The 19,217-nt window shown below is 69.1% G+C and overlaps 4 protein-coding genes across 4 annotated transcripts; 2 read left to right on the top strand and 2 right to left on the bottom strand.

Annotated features, from left to right (window-relative positions):
- The first annotated feature begins 20 nt into the window (after window positions 1–20).
- Window positions 21–7,746, top strand: CHLRE_01g021100v5 (uncharacterized protein). The gene is made up of 7 exons (XM_043058472.1): window positions 21–648; window positions 938–1,356; window positions 1,509–3,621; window positions 3,860–4,250; window positions 4,417–6,179; window positions 6,346–6,606; window positions 6,887–7,746. The coding sequence occupies exons 1-7, from the start codon at window positions 144–146 to the stop codon at window positions 7,126–7,128; spliced, it is 5,694 nt and encodes a 1,897-aa protein (XP_042928386.1). The 5' UTR covers window positions 21–143; the 3' UTR covers window positions 7,129–7,746.
- A 142-nt stretch (window positions 7,747–7,888) lies between these two features.
- CHLRE_01g021050v5 (uncharacterized protein) lies at window positions 7,889–10,330 on the bottom strand. Its single transcript, XM_001689459.2, has 4 exons — window positions 9,930–10,330; window positions 9,455–9,543; window positions 9,088–9,227; window positions 7,889–8,729 (listed from the first exon to the last, which is right to left on the bottom strand). Exons 1-4 carry the CDS (start codon window positions 10,191–10,193, stop codon window positions 8,644–8,646), a joined length of 579 nt encoding a protein of 192 aa, XP_001689511.1. The 5' UTR covers window positions 10,194–10,330; the 3' UTR covers window positions 7,889–8,643.
- A 100-nt stretch (window positions 10,331–10,430) lies between these two features.
- Window positions 10,431–14,476, top strand: CHLRE_01g021000v5 (uncharacterized protein). Its single transcript, XM_043058471.1, has 9 exons — window positions 10,431–10,539; window positions 10,665–10,747; window positions 10,944–10,964; window positions 11,195–11,321; window positions 11,512–11,656; window positions 11,763–11,838; window positions 12,029–12,404; window positions 12,672–13,000; window positions 13,235–14,476. Exons 1-9 carry the CDS (start codon window positions 10,476–10,478, stop codon window positions 14,204–14,206), a joined length of 2,193 nt encoding a protein of 730 aa, XP_042928385.1. The 5' UTR covers window positions 10,431–10,475; the 3' UTR covers window positions 14,207–14,476.
- Window positions 14,477–14,478: 2 nt separating this feature from the next.
- Window positions 14,479–19,160, bottom strand: CHLRE_01g020950v5 (uncharacterized protein). Its single transcript, XM_043058470.1, has 7 exons — window positions 18,899–19,160; window positions 18,262–18,394; window positions 16,936–17,220; window positions 16,540–16,629; window positions 16,213–16,341; window positions 15,774–15,934; window positions 14,479–15,480 (listed from the first exon to the last, which is right to left on the bottom strand). Exons 1-7 carry the CDS (start codon window positions 18,955–18,957, stop codon window positions 15,117–15,119), a joined length of 1,221 nt encoding a protein of 406 aa, XP_042928384.1. The 5' UTR covers window positions 18,958–19,160; the 3' UTR covers window positions 14,479–15,116.
- Between the last annotated feature and the right edge of the window lie 57 nt (window positions 19,161–19,217).

The following is a 19,217-nucleotide window of genomic DNA, read 5'->3' as shown; positions in this document are numbered from 1 at the left end:
CATGTTGCCGCAATCTGCACGAAACGAGTCCAAAACTAGGGCTGTGACAACTTATCGTGATAAAACTAAATATTTAGCCAGTATGAAGGGATATTTGACCTTGTCGTCGCGTGGAAACCTCAGCAGGTCGAAAGGGTGAAGAGATGAGCGGGTCAGCGGAACTCCTTTACAGCCTGGTTGCAGCCCTGCCCTCCCGACATGCTGAGGAGCAGCTTGTTCAGTTCCGGGCGCGGCCGGATGCCTGGGAGACCTGCCTAACCATCGCCGCGGGCGCGGAGGGCCAGGTCGGCACGCCTTTCACGCTCCTGCTCTTCACCGCGCAGACCCTCCACGCCCTCGCTCGGCGGTGCCCTCCCGTCAGCGCCACCGACCCCGTGGCTGCCGCCGCGCATGATCAGTTCCTCGCGGCTCGGCAGAACGGCCTGCTGGCCGCGCTGGCGCGCATGGGCGCGGCCGCGGCGCCGCAGGGCCGGCCGCCCGGCCACATCGCCAAGCTGCTGACGGCCGCGCTGGCGGCGCTGAGCGTGCGCAGCTACGCGCAGCTACCGGCGGCGCTGCCGGCGGTGGTGCAACGGCTGCCGCCCGGCTTCGCGGTGCAGCTGCTTCTGGCGGTGGCGGAGGAGGGCGAGGCGCTGCAGGCGCGCGCGGGTGAGCGGCGTGCTGGGAGTGCTGGGAGTGCTGGGGCCGTGGGGCCCGGGGCAGGATGCGTGCCGCAATAGGTTAGGCCTTGGTTCGGGCAGAGGTGCAGTAGGTAGCACGTATAGCAGGTAGTCCAACCTGAGGCCTCTGGCAGAGCGGGGCGGGGGCTAGTAGTATGCCGCATCCTTGGGCGGCCTGTCCCGCAGCCGCCATGGGCGGGATGCTGGCAGCTCGGCCGCATGTCCCTGCCGAGCTGCTGACGGTGCCGATCCTACCACACGACCGGCCTGTGCTGCAGGCGGCGAGGTGGAGGGCAGCGCGGCGGCTCAGCACGTGCTGCGCGAGGAGCTGGGGCGGCCCGTGTTCGAGTGGCTGGCGGCACTGGCGGCCCAGGTGCAGGTGCAGCAGCATCAGCAACAGCAACAACAGCAGCAGCAGCAACAACAGCAGCAGCAGCAACAGCAGCATCTAGGAGGAGGAGCGGCAGGAGCGGCTGGAGGGACGGAGGCGGGAGGAGGAGGAGCCGGTGGCGGCGGCGGCGTGTCGGACTGGGGCGCGGCGGCGCTGCTGTCGCCCGACCTGCTGCGGGGGCTGGTGCGCTGCTGCGGCGCCTGGTGCCGCCTGGGCTGCCTGTACGCGGCGGCCTGCCCGGGCGGCGCGGTGCGGGTGCTGCTGGGGCTGCTGCTGAGGCTGGTGCACCCAGCGGAGGGCTGCGAGGTGGGCGCGGGGCGTGCGGGGGGTGCAGGGGTGAGCACGGGAGCAGAACACGCAGGACTGCGGCACTGTGTTCGGAAAGCACAAGGGGAAAAGGCGCTGTAGCACTGTGTGTGACTGTGTGGCTGCGGGTTCCTGTGTGTATGTGTGCGCAGGAGACGCTGCGGCGCGAGGCGTGTGAGGCGCTGGGCGACGTGGTGGAGTACGGCCCCGACGGCCTGCTGCGCGAGCTGCACGGCCCCATGATGCAGCTGGCGGCGGCGGCGGCGGCGGCAGCGGGGGCCGCCACGCCGCACGCCGCCGCCCTGCGCCGCCTGGGCAGCAGCCCGCGCCTGCAGCGTGGAGGAGGCGGAGGAGGTGGAGGGGGCGGAGCCGCTGGGGGCATGGCGGCAGACCGATGTGGCGGTGGCGGCGGCGGTGGCGGCGGGATGGTGGACGCGTTTGGCGCCGCCGCCGCCGCCGAGGCGCTGGTGGTCGAGGGCGAGGACGCGGACCCGGAGCTTGTTCAGGATGTGGTGCAGCTGGTGGCGTCGTACGCGGCGGCGCGCATGGGCGACATCACCGCCGCCGCCATGGCCTGCGGCGGCGGCAGTGGCGGCGGCAATTGTAGCAACAGCGGCGGCGGCGGCGCAAGCACTGTAGTCGGGCGTGGCAGTAGCAATGGCGGGCATGCCAGTGATGGAGGCGGCAGCAGCGCGCTGGGCGGCCGCGGCGAAAGCGACTGCGGCTCTTCGGCGCCCAGCGGTCCGGCGCCGCCGGCCGCTGGCGGCGCTGCCGTCGCGGCCATTGACCCGGCGCTGGCGGCGGAGGGGGCGGCGCTGGCGGGCGCACTTGCGCGGCTGGGTCCACTGGTGCCGCTGACCTTGAGCGGCTACCCCGTGGGCTGGTCGGCGCTGCAGGGCTTGGCGGACCTGGCGCTGGCGTGCATCGGCGCCGAGGGGGTGGAGCCGGGGGCGGCGGCGGCGGCGGCGGCGCCGTCGGGCGGCGGCGCGGCAGGCGCCGCCAGGGCTGCGGCGGCCGGCAGGCCGGCCGCCACGGGGCGGCGCAGTGTGGAGATGGCGGCGGCGGACGAGGAGGTCATGGGCGGCGCCGGGGCGGCGCCGGCGGCGGCGGCGGCGGTTCGCGGCGGCGAGGGCGGAGCTGGAGAGGAGCACGACGGCAGCGGCGGCCTGGCGGCGGCGGAGCACGTGGTGGCGGGCGGTCTGACGCTGGCGGCGCGGCCGGGGCTGCCGCCGCCACTCGTACAGCTGTACGACGGGCTGCTGCGTGCCGTACTGTCGTGCTGTGTGACGTGGAGCGCCGAGGGGCCGCCGGGCTACGGCGCCGCCTTTGGCGGTGCCGGTGCTGACGGCGGCGGCGACAGCGACAACGACGGCGGCGGTTACGTGGCGGCGGCCGGCGCGGTGGTGGCGGCGGAGCCTGGCGGGCTGCTGCGGCTGCCGCCAGACAGCCTGGACGCCCTGAGTGCGTGCCTGCAGGCGTGTGCGGGTGTGGTGGGCCAGGCGCGGCAGTTGGAGCTGGCGGCGGCGCTGCTGCCGCCGACAGGGCCTGGGCAAGCGGCGGGAGGCGGCGGCGGCGGTGGAGGTGGAGGTGGAGGCGGGGCGGGAGGGGAAGGGCAGGAGGCGCCGCAGTCGGTCGTGTCGGCGGCGGCGGCGCTGACGGCGGCGCTGGAGGCGGCGGCGGCGGTGGGGCGACTGCCTCCGCCGCTGCCTGTGACTGTGCCCTACGGCTGCGCAGGCGGCTGCACTGCCACAGCCGCAGGTGCAGGCTCCCAGGAACTGGCGCACGCGGCGGCGGCAGCGGCGGCGGTCCTGACGCGAAGCGCCCATTTCCTGTGCACCGCCGCCGCCGCCGCCGCCGAGAGCCGGCGGCTGCGTTCCCCGGCTGGCGCTGCTGCTGGCGGCAACAGCCGCAAGCGCGGCCTGAGCCCCGGCGTGCCATGCGCGGCAGCGGCACCGCCGCCGCCGCCCGGGCCCGGCGCTGGCGCAATGGACGCGCAGGCGGAGTACGCCGCAGGTGGCGGCGGCGGCGGTGGCGGCGGCGGCTTGGCTGCTGGCCCGGGTCGCTACGTGCCGCCGCGCTGGCAGCTGCCGCAGCTGTACCTGAGCTACAGCCGGGCGGTGGTCGGCGGCTGTAGCGCCGCGCTGCAGAGCGTGGGGCTGCAGGCGGCGGCGCGGCAGCAGCAGCTGCTACAGCCGCAGCAGCAGGTGGCGGCGCAGGCGGCGGCGAGCTCGGCGTTGAGCCTGCTGGTCGAGTGCGCGCTGGAAGGTGGGTCGGCGGCTGGGTGGGGTTGTAGTTTCCAGCCCAAATTAAACCGAACCCAATGCAATGCGGGGTCATCTGGAGGTGACCGCACCTGGCAGATGCTCGCTGAGGCAGGTGTGGCAGCGTGGCAATGCCGGATGGTGTTTTGCACCTAAGGTGGTTGGGGCTTACTTTGCCGGTTCCCTCAGTCACCAAGCCGCTGACCGGTCCCTCTCTATGTCACGTGCGCACACACCGGCAGGCCTGCACTACGAGCCGGCGGTGGCGGCCTCGGCGGCGGCGCTGCGGGCGCTGGTGGCGGCGGCGGGCGGCCTAGGCCTGGACCTGCCGGCGCCGCTGGCGGAGCGAATTGTGGATGCGGCACACGGCGGCGGCGGCGGCGGCGGCGGTGGCGGCAATGGCAGTAGCAATGGCCTTGCAGGTGGCGGCGGCGGCGGCGGCGGCGGTGTCGGCGGGCGGCTGCAGCTCAGTAGCGGCGCACTCAGGGATTTGGCGGCGGCGGCGGTGGCGGCGGTGCGGCACGTGGACGTGACGTTGACGCTGGAGACGGCGGCGGCGGCGGCCGCTGCGGCTGGCAGCGGCGGTGGTGGCGGCGGCGGGGTGCTGGCGGCGGCCGAGCAGCTCTTGGAACGGTGCGGGTTGCGCAAGGGTGCTGGGCTGTGTGTGACTGTGGGTGTGCGGTTGGCTCGTGCGCGAACGTCCTGTCCTGGCTTGCTGACGCCGTTGCCGGGCTAGTCCCTACACACCCTTAGCGGCTTACACAGCTCCCCACCACACTCACCTGCTTTCGTGCCTCAGGCCATCCGTGCTGCTGCAGCGCCTGCTTGGCCCCGCACTGCACTGCATGTCGCGAGCAGCCGCCGCAGTCGCAGCCAGCAGCACTGGAGCCGTGGCGGCGCCTGGCGGCGGCGGCGGCGGCGGCGGTACCGCCTGGACTCGCTTGGGGCCCGTCTACAACGCCGCACTCAGCCGCCACCTGCGGCTCTTCGAGATTGCGCTACAGCCGCTCGGCAACAGCAGCGCCGCCGCGGCCGCCGCCGCCGTGGATGCTACAGCCTCGTATCACGCGCCGTTTAGCTGTAGCAGCGGCAGTGGCAGCAGCCTAACTGCGGGCCAGCACCCGTCGCCGGGGCTGCGGGAGGCGGCGGCGCTGGCGTGGAGCAATGCGGTGGGCGGTGTGTTCGTGTCGGCGGGGTGGCCGCACCTGCAGGCGCTGTTGGTGCGCGGCGGCGCGGCGGGGCCCTTCCTGGCGCCGCTGTGCCGCTGCCTCACGCCGCTGCTGCTGCAGCTCACAGACACAGCAGGCGCGGGGCACGGCGGCGGCGCTCGCCTGCTGCAGCAGCAGCTGCAGCAGCAGCACATGCAACAGCAGCAACATCACCAGCACTACCAGAACTTGCACCAGCAGCCGCACCACGGGCCCGGCTGTGCCGGGACGGAGGCCTTCGTGAGCAGCGTGCTGGTGGCGCTGGCCGCGGCTGTGGGCCGGCCCGGGGCGCGATGCGTGCACGAGCCGCTGGCGGCGCTGCTGGAGGCCGCGGCCGTGCCATCGCAGAACGGCGGCTGTAGCAGCGGCGGCAGCAGCAGCAGCGGCGGCGGCGGCAGTAGCAGCGGCGAGGGCGGCGCTGCCGGCCGGGCGCGGCTGAACGCCGCCGCCGCGGTGATGCGGCTGGTGCGGTGGCTGCTGTGCGACGGCGTGGGCTTGCCGCTCCTGGCCGCAATGGACCTGCAGCAGCACGAGCACCACCTGCAACACCCGCAGCACCCACAGCACCACCGGGAGCAGCCGCAGGGAGGCGCCAGAACCAGCATGGGCGGCAGCGGCTGCGGCAGCGGCGTGACGCACGGTGGCGCCGGCGCCGGCGCCGGCACCGGCAGGAGTCCCATGGGCGGCGGCGGTGCCATGGCGGGCTGTGATGCCGGCGGCGTGGGCGCGGGCGCAGGCACGGGCGTGGGCGTGGCGGCGGCGCTGGCGGCTGAGTGGCGCTCCGCCGACCGCGACCCAGACACAGCCGAGTGCCTGCTGCGACTGGCCACGGCCGCCGCGCGCTACGGCCTCGCCAGCGGCGCCCTCAGCCTCAGCCTACGAGTGAGCGGCGGCGCCGCCAGTGCCGCCGCCAGCAGTGGCGGCGGCGGAGGCGGTGGGGGACCGGCGGCCGACTCCGATTTGACCGTACACCGGCTTTACCAGGGCTGGTGCACGGGCGCGGATGTGGGCGGCTCCGCAGGAGGCCGCGGCGGGGGCGGCGGCGCAGTTGCTTACGGGGGTGGTGGCGGCGGCGGCGGCGGCAGCATCAGCGTGCAGCTGTTCCCCGAGCCTGACGCGGCGGCGGTGGCGGCGGCGGCGCTGCGGCTGGCGGCGGCCTGCAGCGGCTGCGAGCACAAGGCGGTGGCGGCGGCGGCGCTGGGCTGCACGTGCGCGGTGCTGGAGACGGCGTGCGCACTGCCGCCGCCGCAGCAGCAGCAGCAGCAGCTACTGCAGCAGCAGCTACAGCCGGGTCAGCGGCACCTGTGCGGTGTGGTGCTGCAGCAGGGGGCGGTGGTGGCTGGCGGGCTGCTGGGTGAGTCGTGAGTGCAATGGCGACTTGAGAAGGAAGCGTTTGTGGGGTAGCCCCTACTGCATGTGACCCAATACACCCCGTTTGTTCCTCCTTCCCCCTTCAGCCCTTCTTGACTGCCTCCTCCAACCGCCCCTCCACGGCCCCATCCTGCTTTCCCCGTGTGCAGCCGCGCTGCTGGCGTCCTCACCCCTGCCGCGCCTGCAGCGCGTGTGCAACGGCCTCGCCTGGCTGGCCGCCGCCACGTGCTGCTGTTACAGCCTCGAACAGCAGCAGCAGCAGTGGGCTGCAACGGCTGTAGCAGCGGGCAGCGGCGCCCACAGCCACCAGCACAACCAGCAGCAGCAGCAGCAGCAGCAGGCGGTGGGGGCGCTGCTGTCGACGTGGCTGGCAGCGGCGGCGGCGCAGCTGGGCCTGCAGCAGCAGGAGGGTGAGTGGGCCGTGGGGGTCGTGGAGCAGTTGGGCGGCCACGGGTGGTTGGGTGTGGGCGAGTCAGACGTGGGGCAGAGGCGCGGGACCATGAGGGCAGCAGGCTGTTGGCAGCGTGGTCGTGCCATGCTGACCGTACGAACTGTAGTGTGTGCTGTTCGCCGATTACTGACATGGGCTTCAGGCGTGTCTTCCGGGCTGACCCCCCACTGCTCTTGCCCTCGCCTCCATCTCCCACCCCCCTGCATGTGTCCTGCGTCCCGTCACTCCCGCTGCTGCAGCCGTCGTGCTGTGCACGGCCTTGTCGCCGCTGTTGGTGGACCTGGGCGCGCGCACCGCCGCCGCCGCCGCAACAGCAGCAGCCGCTGCTGCTGCTACAGCCACTGCCGGGGCTGCGCCAGGCGTAGCAGTAGCAGCAGTAGCAGCAGTGGGCGCGGGTGAGGGCGGCGCGGCGGCGCGGCTGTTGTCGCGGAGGCTGAAGCGCGTGCTCCGGGACTTTGCCGAGCGGCGGCTGAGGGGCTGAGTCCGGGGCCAGGGGCTGACCTCGTGGCTGTGTGAGCAATGCTGTATCTAGGAGCGGGACGCGTGCTACATGTGCAGGCACGTGAGCAGCAGGACAAGGACAGTTGCGAGATCGCAACGCTCGGTCAATTACGGACATCATGATCAAGCAGCAAGTTGCATTGCGGCCCCATACTTTTATATTCTGAGTGGCGGGGGAGGGCAGGCAGAGGGGGAAGGAAGGCGTGTCAATCCATGGCTGTGTGGCTGGAGTGGTGCGTCATGTGCGGCGTGACAGACCGGAGCAGGCGACCGGAGAGCGAGCGCGATGCATAACTGCCCTGGCGCTAATTAGCATTAACTGCGGTGAACGGTTTGGTTGCGCGCATTGTAACTTCGCTTTGTTGCTAATGCCTCTGTGTGTGCCAGCGTGACGCCGTGACCTGCTGCCAGTGTGCCCCTGCGCCTCAAGTGCTGGAAGTGGTGGTTGGGGCTGAGTCTAGGCTCTGCCGCTCTGGCTCACAGGGTGGGCTGCATAGCCCGGTCGTAAACTTGGTGACCTCTGTAGAGCTTCCCACAGCTGGCAACCTGCTCATGCATATGCAGCGGCTCGTGGCAGTGTCGCAAGAGCATCGTCGATCGCTGACGTGAAAGGAATGCATGCTGCGCACGCGGCTGCGCCCCCTCCGGCGCAAGTACCGTATCTTAGGCGTGCCTGCTACCCCATCCGGCTCGCGCCTGTCCGCCAGCCGGCCCAGCCTGAAGGCGACGCGAGTCTTCGCCTCTTCGCCAGGTTACACGCAGAGACAGTCTGACAAGGGACCACCCATAGCTCCAGTAACCCACCCAGGCGCACGCTGTTCCATCCCACCCGCCCTTGCGGGGCACAGCCAGTCCACTCCCAGCTCACGGCTAGTGCATCCACACATCACCAGCTCACAGAAGGGGAACGGGTGCACACAGAACCAAAGCGGCACCGCGTGCCGCCCACCCACACACACACAGAGCCGGCAGAGCAGCCCCCCACCCACACACAAGCAGACCCGACAGAGCAGCCTCCCACCCACATACTGAGCCGACTGAGCAGCCTGGCGGCACGCGACACGCCCCGGTGTCCTGCACCGACTGACACGCCCTTCCCCGGGGCCGCCCACAGCCTCCCACCGCGCAACGCAACCCGGCTACCGCGATGATGCCGTTGTTCGATGGCATGGCGGCATTTGGGCTGACGGGCTGATGGGCATGTCCCCAAGCTCCCGCGCAGCGTGCTCCGCCGTAACACCCTCTCCGCATGCGGTGCCACTGCTGGCCCTCTCTTTCTCCACACGACCCACTCCATGCCTGCTGCCACGGCAGCTCCCGCTGCTCGCTGCCACTCCTCCGGCCGCTCGCTGCTGCGCCGGCTGCTGTGCCAGCTGCTGCGCCGGCTGCTGCTGTCTGTTGGGTGCAACACCTGCTAGCGCACCACCCCGCCACTTCCTGTTGCTGCACGTGCATCTGTGCCGCACTGCTTCCGGCGCGCAGCTGTGCGCCACGCTCAGTGGTCTGAGTTCAGGTACTTCTCGATGACGTAGCTGAAGGCGCCGAAGGAGGCGCAGCCGAAGCACATCGCCTGCGGACCACCTGCGTCAGAAAGACACGAGGCGGTAGAGAGCCGTCACGGTGAGTGCGTGTGCGCGTGGAGTTCATGACCGGGTGGGGGTGGGGGTGATGATGAAGCCAGTAGTGGAAGAGTCGAAGGCGGGGGTGTCGCACAAATACACATGTGTGGTGAACCTGTGCTGCGCCAATCACATGGCACAGCACGGGCTGGCATGCCAACACGCCGCTCTGGCGCACTTGCGGGCTTCCCAACAGCCACGCCACACCTCCTTCCGCCCCGGGCCAAGGCCGCGGCCCCTCAGCCCTCTCCTAGCCCCCAACCCGCCCCACCCCACTCCAACCCCACCCCACCCCGCCCCCCGCCAGCCCCTCCACGCACCACTGTGCGCCATCATGGCCCCCGTGACGCAGCCCGCAATGACGGGGTTGGCGGCGTCGTGCTTGGCGCGCCACTTCTCCACCACACACTCGTTGAAGGAGAACAGTGCGCCCATCACCGCAAAGCCCTTGGCGTAGGACCTGCGTGTGTGTTCGAGTGCGTGGGCAGGAGCGGGGCGGATGGGCCGGGAGCAGCAACAGGGCCGCGGTCGGAGCAATGCTCCCGACTGCCATGCATACTGAGCATTAGCCTTCCCGGCCGTGCACGTGCGGTGGCTACCACTGCCACCGGCGCCGTGGGCCGCCGCCGCCATAGCCCCTGCCGTCACGGACTCACACAGACGCAGACACACACATCCCGTACTCACACACTCTTGGTCCTCATGTTTGTGAACATCTCTTTGAGCACGGCACGCGTGGACCGCTGGGCCGTCCCGTCGGGTATCGAGTCCATGCCCTGTGTAATGTATCACATGTGTGTGCGTGTGCGTGTCGACACGTGGGGACAGCCGGTGTGGTTGATGTGGGTCGGCGCGTGGGTGCGGCAAGGACAGGCAGCAGCGGCAGGTGAGGCAGCTGAGGCGGCTAAGGCAGGCAGAGGCGATGAGGCTGTGAGTTGCGGGGTTTGCGGGGCCCGGTCGGGGCAGCATCGCGCGGGGGGGGGGGGGGCACCAGAGGAGCTGCGGCCCCGGGCCGGCAAGCACACGCTCACACACGCAGTCGCCCCGCACGCAGCCGACCCGCACGCGACCACCCCGCACGGGGCGCCGTATCACCGCGTCGTGTTCACTGCCACCCTCCCCATCTCCTTAGCTTGGCTGTACTGGGTCCTCGGCAACCCACCCCGTGCGCGTTCTCGAAGGACGACATGAAGAGGCCGAACGCGAGTCCCGCCACGCCGCCCATCGCCCCCGACATCGCTGACTTGACGAAGCAGTTGTTCATGAACTCCTGGGCCGCTAGCACCTCGGGTGTGGGCATCTCAATGGGGTCAAACTTTTTCTTCTTCTTCTCCACCGGCGGGGGCGGGGCTGGCGGGGATGGGTCGGCTGATGATGTCGACGCCGTTGCCGACGAGGCAACCCGCTCTTCATCGGTCGAGCCCATGATGCTACTAGTCGTCACGGAACTTTATAGGGAGCAGCAAACCCGGCTTTGGTGAGTTGTTGTAGGCAATCGACGCGCGTTTTTGTAAAAGCGGCTAATTATGTTTTGCAGATTGTATGGTAGCAGGAGAGTATATATCAACTGTGGTAAGACAGGTCAGGCCCTTGCATAACCGAGTTGGAGTTCATCAATAATCACGACTTGCATTCCATGAAGGAGAAGGCTTAGCGTCGTTTCGAATGCGTAGCTGTACCATACTGAAAATATACTACAGTATTTGCGATGCTGTTCAACAAGGCCCTTGCGGAACACCATCGAAGAAAGGAACTGTCGCAGCTTGAGCAAGGTGGGCTGCTCCCCGCCCTTCCCAATTTTTTAATGGTACATTGCGCAGCCCAGTCCAACCACACGAAAAACAAATAGAGCGCCCCCGTGGCGTGCGTACCCCGGGCCCGTTCATTTGGCACGCAGACACGGCCACACGTGCCGCGCTAGCGGCGGTGCCCCGGCTGGCGAGTGCGCTGGTGGACGTCGCGAACGCAGACGTATCCCAGGCAAGTGCCATGTGCTGTAAGCTGTGTTCAATATACTCGGTCCAAAGGACAGGCGGCGCTAGGAGTGATGTACGCGTCCAAATGCCTGCACTGCCCATGGCCCGCGCTGTAGAACTTTGACCCGAGCGCATCACTCACCCACCTGACGCTGCCCTTGTTTTGAACCCCGACCCCCCTCGCAACGAAAACTCTCCAGATCTACGAGCTACAGCTGGAGGTGTGAATTCGGGATGCGCGTTTGAGTTGTCGCACTTGTATCCGTGACGTACGCCGGAACCATGGGGCTGTGCTTACCCGTCGTGCTGGGGGGCCTGTGGCGGGGGCCTCTGCGTGGCGTGCCGCCGTACGCCACCTCTCTCTCCCTCACCGCCTCACCTCCACTTCCCACCCACCCAACAAATCAATCACGCCAGGAGGGGACACCGGCCCTTTTTACCCTCGGTGCAGATTGAGGCTGAGAGCCGCGCGGTGCGGGCGGAGGTGGCGGCGCTGGAGCGCAACCTGACGGCGGTGGCGGGCGCGGTGCGGCACGTGAGTGAGGCGCTCAAACAGCTCGGCGACTTTGAGAACTACGGTGAGGCTGGGCGGGGCTGGGGCCGAAGGCGGGGCCCGGAGGCGGGGGCCGGAGGGAGGCCGGCATGGGATGGCACGGGCGTTACCGTACTCCATGTTCGTCATGCGTGGCGCGTGCCTCGGGGCAAAAAACGAGTGCGCGGAAACGCACTCACACTGCTGTGCCGCCGCCGCCGCCGCCGCCACCGCAGTGGAGGTGTTGGAGGAGAAGGTGGACCGAGTGACCGGCGCCCTGTTGGCGGCGCGGCAGCAGCAGCAGCAGCAGCAGCAGCAACAACAACAACAACAACAACAACAACAACAACAACAACAACAACAGGAGCCGCAGGCACCGCGGTGAAAGCGCTCGTCAGTGTGTCATTGGTGCCGAGCTGAGGGCAGCTGGTCTTATATCCACATCAGTCGCCATGGCCGCCGCGGCGCGCGGCACCGGCACCGGCAGCCACAGCGCCGCCTCCGCCACCGACCTGTCCACCGCGGTGCCGCCGCCGCTGGGCGCCATCGCCGAGGCCATCCGGGTGCGTGCGTCCTTGCGTGCTAGCTTGGTTGCGAGCATGCGCTGCAATCTTTTGCAAGTGACATTGTGTTTGTGCAAAGCGTGCAAAGCTGTTCTGACGCGCGCGCTCAGGCGCCCCCCCCCAACGCCCCGACACTCTCCCCTGCCTGCCCCCGAATGCACCTCGCCACACCGCCACATGAACGCCCCAGGTCCAGGCGCGGCGGCACTCGGGCCTGCGCCGCTGCGCCGCCCGCCTGCTGTACGACCTGGCGGCGGTGCTGGGGGCCGGGGCCGGGGCCTGGGCGGAGGATGCGGGTGCGGGTGCAGGCACGCCGGCGGCGGCGGCACCGGCGGCGACACACACAGCAGTGCCAGTAGCAGGAGAGGCACACGCACCGGTAGCGGCGGGTGCTACAGTTGCTACAGCCCCGCATACGTGCCAGGGGCCGTTGCGCCCGGCCTTCCTGTTGGACTACTGCGCCGTGTCGGGCGGCGGCAGCGGCGGCGGCGGCGGCGGCGGCGGGGTGCCGCTGGATGCGGTGATGGCGGTGGTACGGGCGGCGGCGGCGGCGGCGGGGACGCAAGGTGGGCCGAGCGGAGGGGGGAGCGGGCCGCGCATGGCGGCTGATTGGAGGCCATGACGAGAAGCTGTCGCTCCAGATGCAGCTGACTCTGACTACCAGGCATGCGCGCTTCTGCAGCTGCCTATGAAACTCCGTGCAATATCAACGGTATTCCCGCTGTCTGATGCTCGAGCTGACTAGAAACCCTGCTACCGCATGCACCCAACTGCAGCTGTGATGCTCTCGCAGTTATAACGTGTGTTGGCCCCGCCGGCTGTGTATGCTGCAGTGGCTGTGCTGACGCTCAACGGCTGTCACATGGTGGGCCGGGTGGACGCACTGCGCCGCCACCTGGCGGCTGTAGCAGCGTCGGCGCAAGCGGCTGTAGCAGCCTCGGCGCAGGCGGCTGTAGCAGGCCACAAGAAGGCCGGTGAGGCAGTAGCATCACTTGAGGAGCAGCCGGCAGTAGCAGCACTTGCAGCATGCCCGCCAATCTTCGTGGACTTCTGTGGCAGCAGCAGCTGCGGCGGCGGCGGCGGTGGTGGTGGCGGCCGCAATGGCGGCGGGACACGGAGCAGCTTGCCCGGGCCTCGGTTGCTGTCGCCGGCGGAGGTGCAGGTGGGCAGATGGAGACATGGGGGGCCGGCGGAAATGGCATGCTGGCCACGCTGCATGCCTGACTGGCCGCCGTGAATCAGTTCTTTGTTGTTCACGCATGCCCTGCACACTCCACTTACCTTGTGTTCTGTCCCACATGCACATGGTGGCATGCGCGTCTCCTGGTTCCCTTAACACACGATCTTTGCGTCCCTGGCGTACGTGAACCCGCACCACCACGCGCCGCACACACAGGCCCTGGTCGGGCAGCTGGAGCCGCTGGCCACAGCATTGGCCGAGGCGGCTGCAGCTGCACCCGCGGCAGCAGCAGCCGTCGCAGGATCGACAGCGCCAGTGGCTCCAGCCGTTGCCGGCGGTGGCGGTGTTGTGGTGCAGCTGTGCCTAGACGCCGCCGGAGGCGGCAGCAAGGGCGGCGGCGGAGCCGCCGGCACCGCCTCCTCATCCTGGTATTGCGCTCGTGTGCGCGGCTCCGGCCGGCTGCCGCTGCAGCCCACGCTTCAGGGCCTGCTGCTGGGCTACCCTCTGGTGTACGTGGTGCACAGCCGGCAGGAGGCGGAGGCGGCCTCGCGCGTGCTGGCGGCGGCGGGGCTGCGACTGCACCGCGCGTTGGCGCCGCCGGCGCCTGGCGGGCCGCTGGCGGCGGCGCTGGCGGCGCTGGAGGCGGCACTCGGGGGCGAGGGAGCGGCCGGGGCGGCGGCGGCAGGCGGAGGACAGGCTGGGGAAGGCCCGGCAGGAGGTGGGGTTGGCGGCGGCGGCGGCGGTGGTGGTGGGAGGAGGAAGAAGAAGGGTGGTGGTATGGCGGCCGTGCTGGCGGCCCTGGCGGCGGATGACGACGCGGATGGGGCGGCTGGGGATACCGATGCGGGCGAGGGTGAGGGGCGGCAGACTGGAGCGGGCGGGGCAAGTGGAGGGGGTGGCGTGGGGCCTGTTGGCCGCTCAGCTGGGCCGCGGCCACCCCCGGACCGCGACCTCGCCTGCCTGTGTGCGTTCTCGGTGCCGCGAGACCTGGCGGCGGCGCAGCCGGAGGCGGTGGCGGCGGCGGTGCGGGGCTGGAGCGCGGTGCTGGCGGCGGCGACGGGCGCGGCGGGAGTTGGGCCAGGCTGTGAGGAGGCGGCGGTGGTGGACTGGGGTCGTGGCGGAGGGCGGTGGTGGAGTGGGAGCTGGCTGGAGGCGGAGGAGCACGCCACGCCGTGTGTTGTGCTGTAGAGGTGTTGCGGTGCATTCGCTGCAATGCAGGGATCTTGCTTCTTCAGGCCTGTCGTTGCTGGCCGCCCTTGCACCCCTCAGGCCCTTCGCATTCCCAGCAACCCAGGGGCCAGGCAGCATACCAGCCCCATCAACACATAGGGTGTGCGTCACGCACGGTCTTGTGCGCGGCGGCCAGAGGCCACGGCAGATAGATGACTTGCGTGGCTGGTCCAGCACGTTTCCCAGTGCCGCACGGCACCAGCTGATGTACTCTTATCATTGACCGGACCTCTGCTCAAAGGTTACATCAGCGAGCAACGTTCAGCGTTCGAATTTCTCCACGCTTTGACTGCCACCCTGTCAAGCTGTCAAGGTCGGCCGCGCCCGAAGACGATACCCGTCTGCACGCGCGTGCCCGTAACATTCAGACATTCAGTCCCCACCTATCGCATCCGAAACATCAATACCTACGGCAATCAGGGCCACACCAGCTTAAACCAACCTCCGCATGCACGGCCATGCAGGCGCTGCAACGCAGTGGTCCCGCACAGTTGGTATTCTTAGCTCACCACCCCACACACTACATCACCACACACCACACACAAGCCCGTGCACACAGCGCATACAGCAGCTTAGGAGCCCCCTGAGCTGTTGCAGCCCAACGCCAACACCAACAACACACGACACACCGGGTACACCCGAACAGGTGCATGTGCCGGATCCGCACTAAATGTAAGCGCCTGGCGGCACGACGGCGCCCGTGCACCCCTGCCCGGCACGCCGTGACCCCACGCACCCCTGCCAGACAGTGTAGTCCACTCAGCCCCACCTACCCATTTCATGACACCACACAGCCTGCCTACGCCCCAATACCAAACCCACACGCCGCGACTCACAGAAGCCGCGAGCCGCCCGCCTCCCGGCGGCCTCACCGCTTACCCCGTCCGCCGCCCCGACCACCACCCCGGCCGCCGCCCCGACCACCACGGCCGCCGCCGCCGCCGCCCGCTTTCCCCGCGCCTCTCCCTCCCCGTCCTCCTCCCCTCCCGCCGCGCCCTCCTCCGCCGCCGCTGCGCCCACCACCACCGCCACCGCGCATCCTCTTCCCTCCCCGGCCGCCGCCGCCACCCCGGTCCCCGCCGCCACCTCCGCCGCCGCCTCCGCCGCCGTCCTCGTCGCGCTGGCGCTTGGCGCTGTTCCGCTCCGCCCGCTTGTCCGCCTCCATGCGCCCCATGGCCTTCTTGATGTCCACAATGTCGTCCGAGCGCTCGCGCAGGAACTTGTCCGCCATGCTGCGTGGCCGGAGACGTGTGTAGAAAGGGGAGTGAGGTCAGGGAGAGGGACGGAGCCATACAGGGGAGGCGGTGGTGTCGGTGTAGGTAGGGCGGCGCCCTGAGTCCCTCCCTGCTGCTGAGTTCCACCACAACAGCGTGGCTTGACCACACCCCACCCGGACGCCCCCAGTCGCTCTTCACACACCCCTCCCACGCCCTCCCTCCCTCCCTCCCTCCACCCACCCACCCACCCACCCACCCACCCACCCACACGCACGCACACACGCGCCCACCGCCCTGCCGCCACTCACCCGCCCATCTTGGTCCGCTCCGACTTGGTGTCGGTGACGGACGCGAAGTTGCGGCGCTTGCCCAGCGGCGTGCGCTCGCCGGGCTTCTCGCCTTTGAGCCGCTTGTCGAACTTGCCGATGGAGGCCGTGGAGATGCCGGCCAGGCGCGACGCCGACTTGATCTGTGTGCGTGAGGGAGGGAGGGAAGGAATGGCAAGGTGTGAGGGGCGTGGCAAACTGGCAACGGTGTGTTTTGTGTCCAGATGAACGGCGGGCGTCACGGCGCGGGGGTCCCATGTGTATGTGTATGAGCCCATGTGTGCCCCTGCTCTCGCCACTGCCACCGTGTGTCGCATGTGCCGTCTTCCCTGACCCGCTTGCCTTGTGCTTGACAGACCCCAACCTCACAGGGGCCCCTCAGCCATCCTTTCCCTCCAGCCCCCCTCCTCCCCCCACTCACATCCTCCTTGAGCTCCTTGCGCCGCATGCTCTTGTCCGTGCCCTTGCCAACCTTCTTGTTCTCGCCCGGCAGCGTGGCAGCCAGCCGCAGGCTGGCGGGCAGGGCGGAGGCGCCGGCGCGCTTGGCGGCCTGGAGGCGTGGCGGTGTGGGGTTTGGTTGGTTGGGTGCGTGAGGGTTGGTGTGGGAGGGTGAATGTGAGGGAGCAGTGGTACTGCGGTATGGAGTTTGGAGGGCGTGAGTGCGCCTGAGAGCCCACCCCACCTCCGCCCGCCCACACACCCAAGCCCTCCCTCTGCTTCTCCCCCCTCTCCCCCTGCTCCCGCTCACCGCCTTGAGGTTGCCCAGCTGGTTGGCCTTGTTCTGCTTGACGCGCTCGCGCTTCTCCGCCGCCAGAGCCGCAAAGGGGTCCTCGCCGGGCTGCGGGTGGGGCAGGGCAGGCGGCAGCGCGGGTTAGACGGCCAGGGCAGGTGTGTGAGTGTGTGTGTGTGTGTGTGTGTGTGTGTGTGTGTGTGTGCGTGAGCGGTCAGGCCATAGAGCAAGCCGCCTTCTAAAATCCCACGCGCACACCCACGCTGCAGTCTTCCTCTTCCTCTCTCCTCCTACCACAACCACACGACACACGGCCACAACCCGCCACGCTGCTCCGCCCCCCGCTCCTCCCCCTCCCCCTCCCCCTCCCCCTCCCCCTCCCTCTCCCCCTCCCCAACAAACCCCCCGCCCCACCTTGTCTGTGGACCTGGCCTCAATGATGGGGATGTCATTGTCGTCGTTGGCGCGCTTGTAGCCGTGCCGCCGCCGGTATTCGTTCACGGTGTCGTCGAACACCAGCTTGGAGCGCTTGCGCTTCACGATGCCCTTCTTGGCAGCGAACTGCTGCCAGCGCGTGAGCGGCTTGGGCTTGGGCACGTGCTGCGCACGCGGCAGGTGTGTGGTGGGGGCGGGTAGCACTGCCAGGCGGCCGCCGGTGACGGGCTCGGCGGGCAGGTTGAACAGCTTGGTCACAATGGCCTGGGGCAGTGGGGTTGAGGTGGGGGAGGCGGGGGAGGCGGGGTAGGTGGGGTAGGTGGGGTAGGTGGGGTAGGTGGGGGACGCGTGTTGGGTGGGTTTGCAAGGATGGTGTGTGGAGGTGAACGGGCAAGCAGCGCTATGCAGGGAGAGAGCTTGCTGTTGCTGCTGCTGTCGGGCGTGGCAGGCGCGTGTGCAGTCGGCACGCGGGGGTTGACTCTGAACCAATCCCGTAAGGAAACAGTCGCGCTGCAAGAAGAACCTGCAGCCGCATATGCAAGCACGCAGGGGGCCACACGTCCGACCCGCACTCGCCCTTTACTCGGCGCCCCGCACACCCTCAGCCCTCGGCCCTCGGCCCGGGACATCCACAGCACCGCCTTCGCCGGCGTCACATCGGCACACATGCCGCCGCCGTAACCCCTCAGGCCTTCCCGCCTGCCACCCTAGGTCCTCGCCACCACCACCACCTCTCTCCTGGCCGGGCACCCCTCATCGCCGTCCACCACCGCCGCAGCACCGGCCGCCCGCAGCGCCAGCCAACTAGCAGCCAGCAGCAGCCGCCACTCGCAGGGTATCAAAAGTATTGGTAAAACGGCTAAAACTGCCCAGGCGCCCCCGCCTCCCGTCCCGCCCCCACCACCTGTCGACCTGAGCCCCATAGGCCCCACTGCCCAGCCCAGCCTTCCTGTCATACAGTCACACAGTCAATCAGTGAACCCCACCAGTGCGCTTCCCGCCTCTCGACCACCGCCAGCGGCACCACCACCCCAACGGTACCTTATCACGCACTCACGCCCTCTGCCACAGCCTCGCCGCCGCGCACTACCGTACCAGCCACCACCACTCTCACCACCACAACCGCCACCGCCCTCGCCACGCCACCGTCGATCGCCTCCTTCCGCGCCCACCTGGCACACAGGCACTCAACCGCCCACGCTCATACATGCCCCCCCCAACACGCCCACACGCCCATAAACGCGCGACTGTTTCCTTACGGGACTGGTTCAACGTTAACGCCCACAAACCCACACACCCGCGCACCTGTGTGATGCCGCGGGCCGCCTCGGCGCACGTGCCGGCGGCGTCCACCGTCATGCGCGCGGCGTCCAGCGGCGCGGGGTCGAAGGCCGTGAGGTGGCCGATGTCCATGTCCAACTGCCCCTCATACTCCTCCCTGCGGCAGGTATGAGCGTGTGTGTGTGTGTGTGTGTGCAGGGTGCAGCGTGCATTCGTTACTGCCGTACACACAATAGCTGTGGCTGCCGCACGCCAGTTTGGTGGTGACTATGGTGGTGATGCGCGGGGCTGATGATAGCGTCTGTGGTCTGAGTGCTGCAACAGAGCCCGGCCCCTCTCTGACTGAGGCGGCCTGGCCGCAGTGGCCCGAGTCCAGCGCCGGAACGCCGACGGACAGTGCCCGCTGTCAGCGTGCGGGGGGGGGAGGGGGCTGCCGCTTCACCGCCGTGCCTGGCATTTCCGGCAGCAGCATTAGCCGCTGCTGGCGCCGTAGCTATTGCTGCTACTGCTGCCTGGCCGGGCTGCTCTTGCGGCTGGGACGGCGCGTCTTGCTGCAGCGGGCGGCGGAAGAACGGCTTCATCGCCGCGCCCGGCACCCGAAAGGGCGCCGTGCGGCCTATGCCCCGACGGCGACGCCCCGCACCGGGAATGCTCGACCTACCCTGTTGCAACTCCAAGTTGCTGGAGCGTGACCTTTACGGGCCCGCCAGCCTCCGCCATCGTGACTATTCTCGAACTGGGCGGCCGCCGGCGGCAGAGGAATGTCGCGACTCCTGCTTTCAATTATCGATTGCTTCTAATTGCTTTGTTACTGATGTGGTACTGTAACAATGCTTTCTGAGGGTCGCAAAGCCTGTTTGGTGCTGAACCCTTGCTGAGTCGAGTAACTTGTTCTCAGGTTGATGCCCTGCCTCTAGCTGTATTATTATCGCACAGGACACACAACTTCAATAGGCACACTTGGCAGCCCTCAACGCCAG

The sequence above is a fragment of the Chlamydomonas reinhardtii genome, chromosome 1 (genome assembly GCF_000002595.2).
Source record: "Chlamydomonas reinhardtii strain CC-503 cw92 mt+ chromosome 1, whole genome shotgun sequence".
NCBI classification, from domain to species: Eukaryota; Viridiplantae; Chlorophyta; class Chlorophyceae; order Chlamydomonadales; family Chlamydomonadaceae; genus Chlamydomonas; species Chlamydomonas reinhardtii.
Note: the sequence above shows the minus strand (reverse complement) of the source record. Positions and strands in the feature narration are given on the sequence as shown.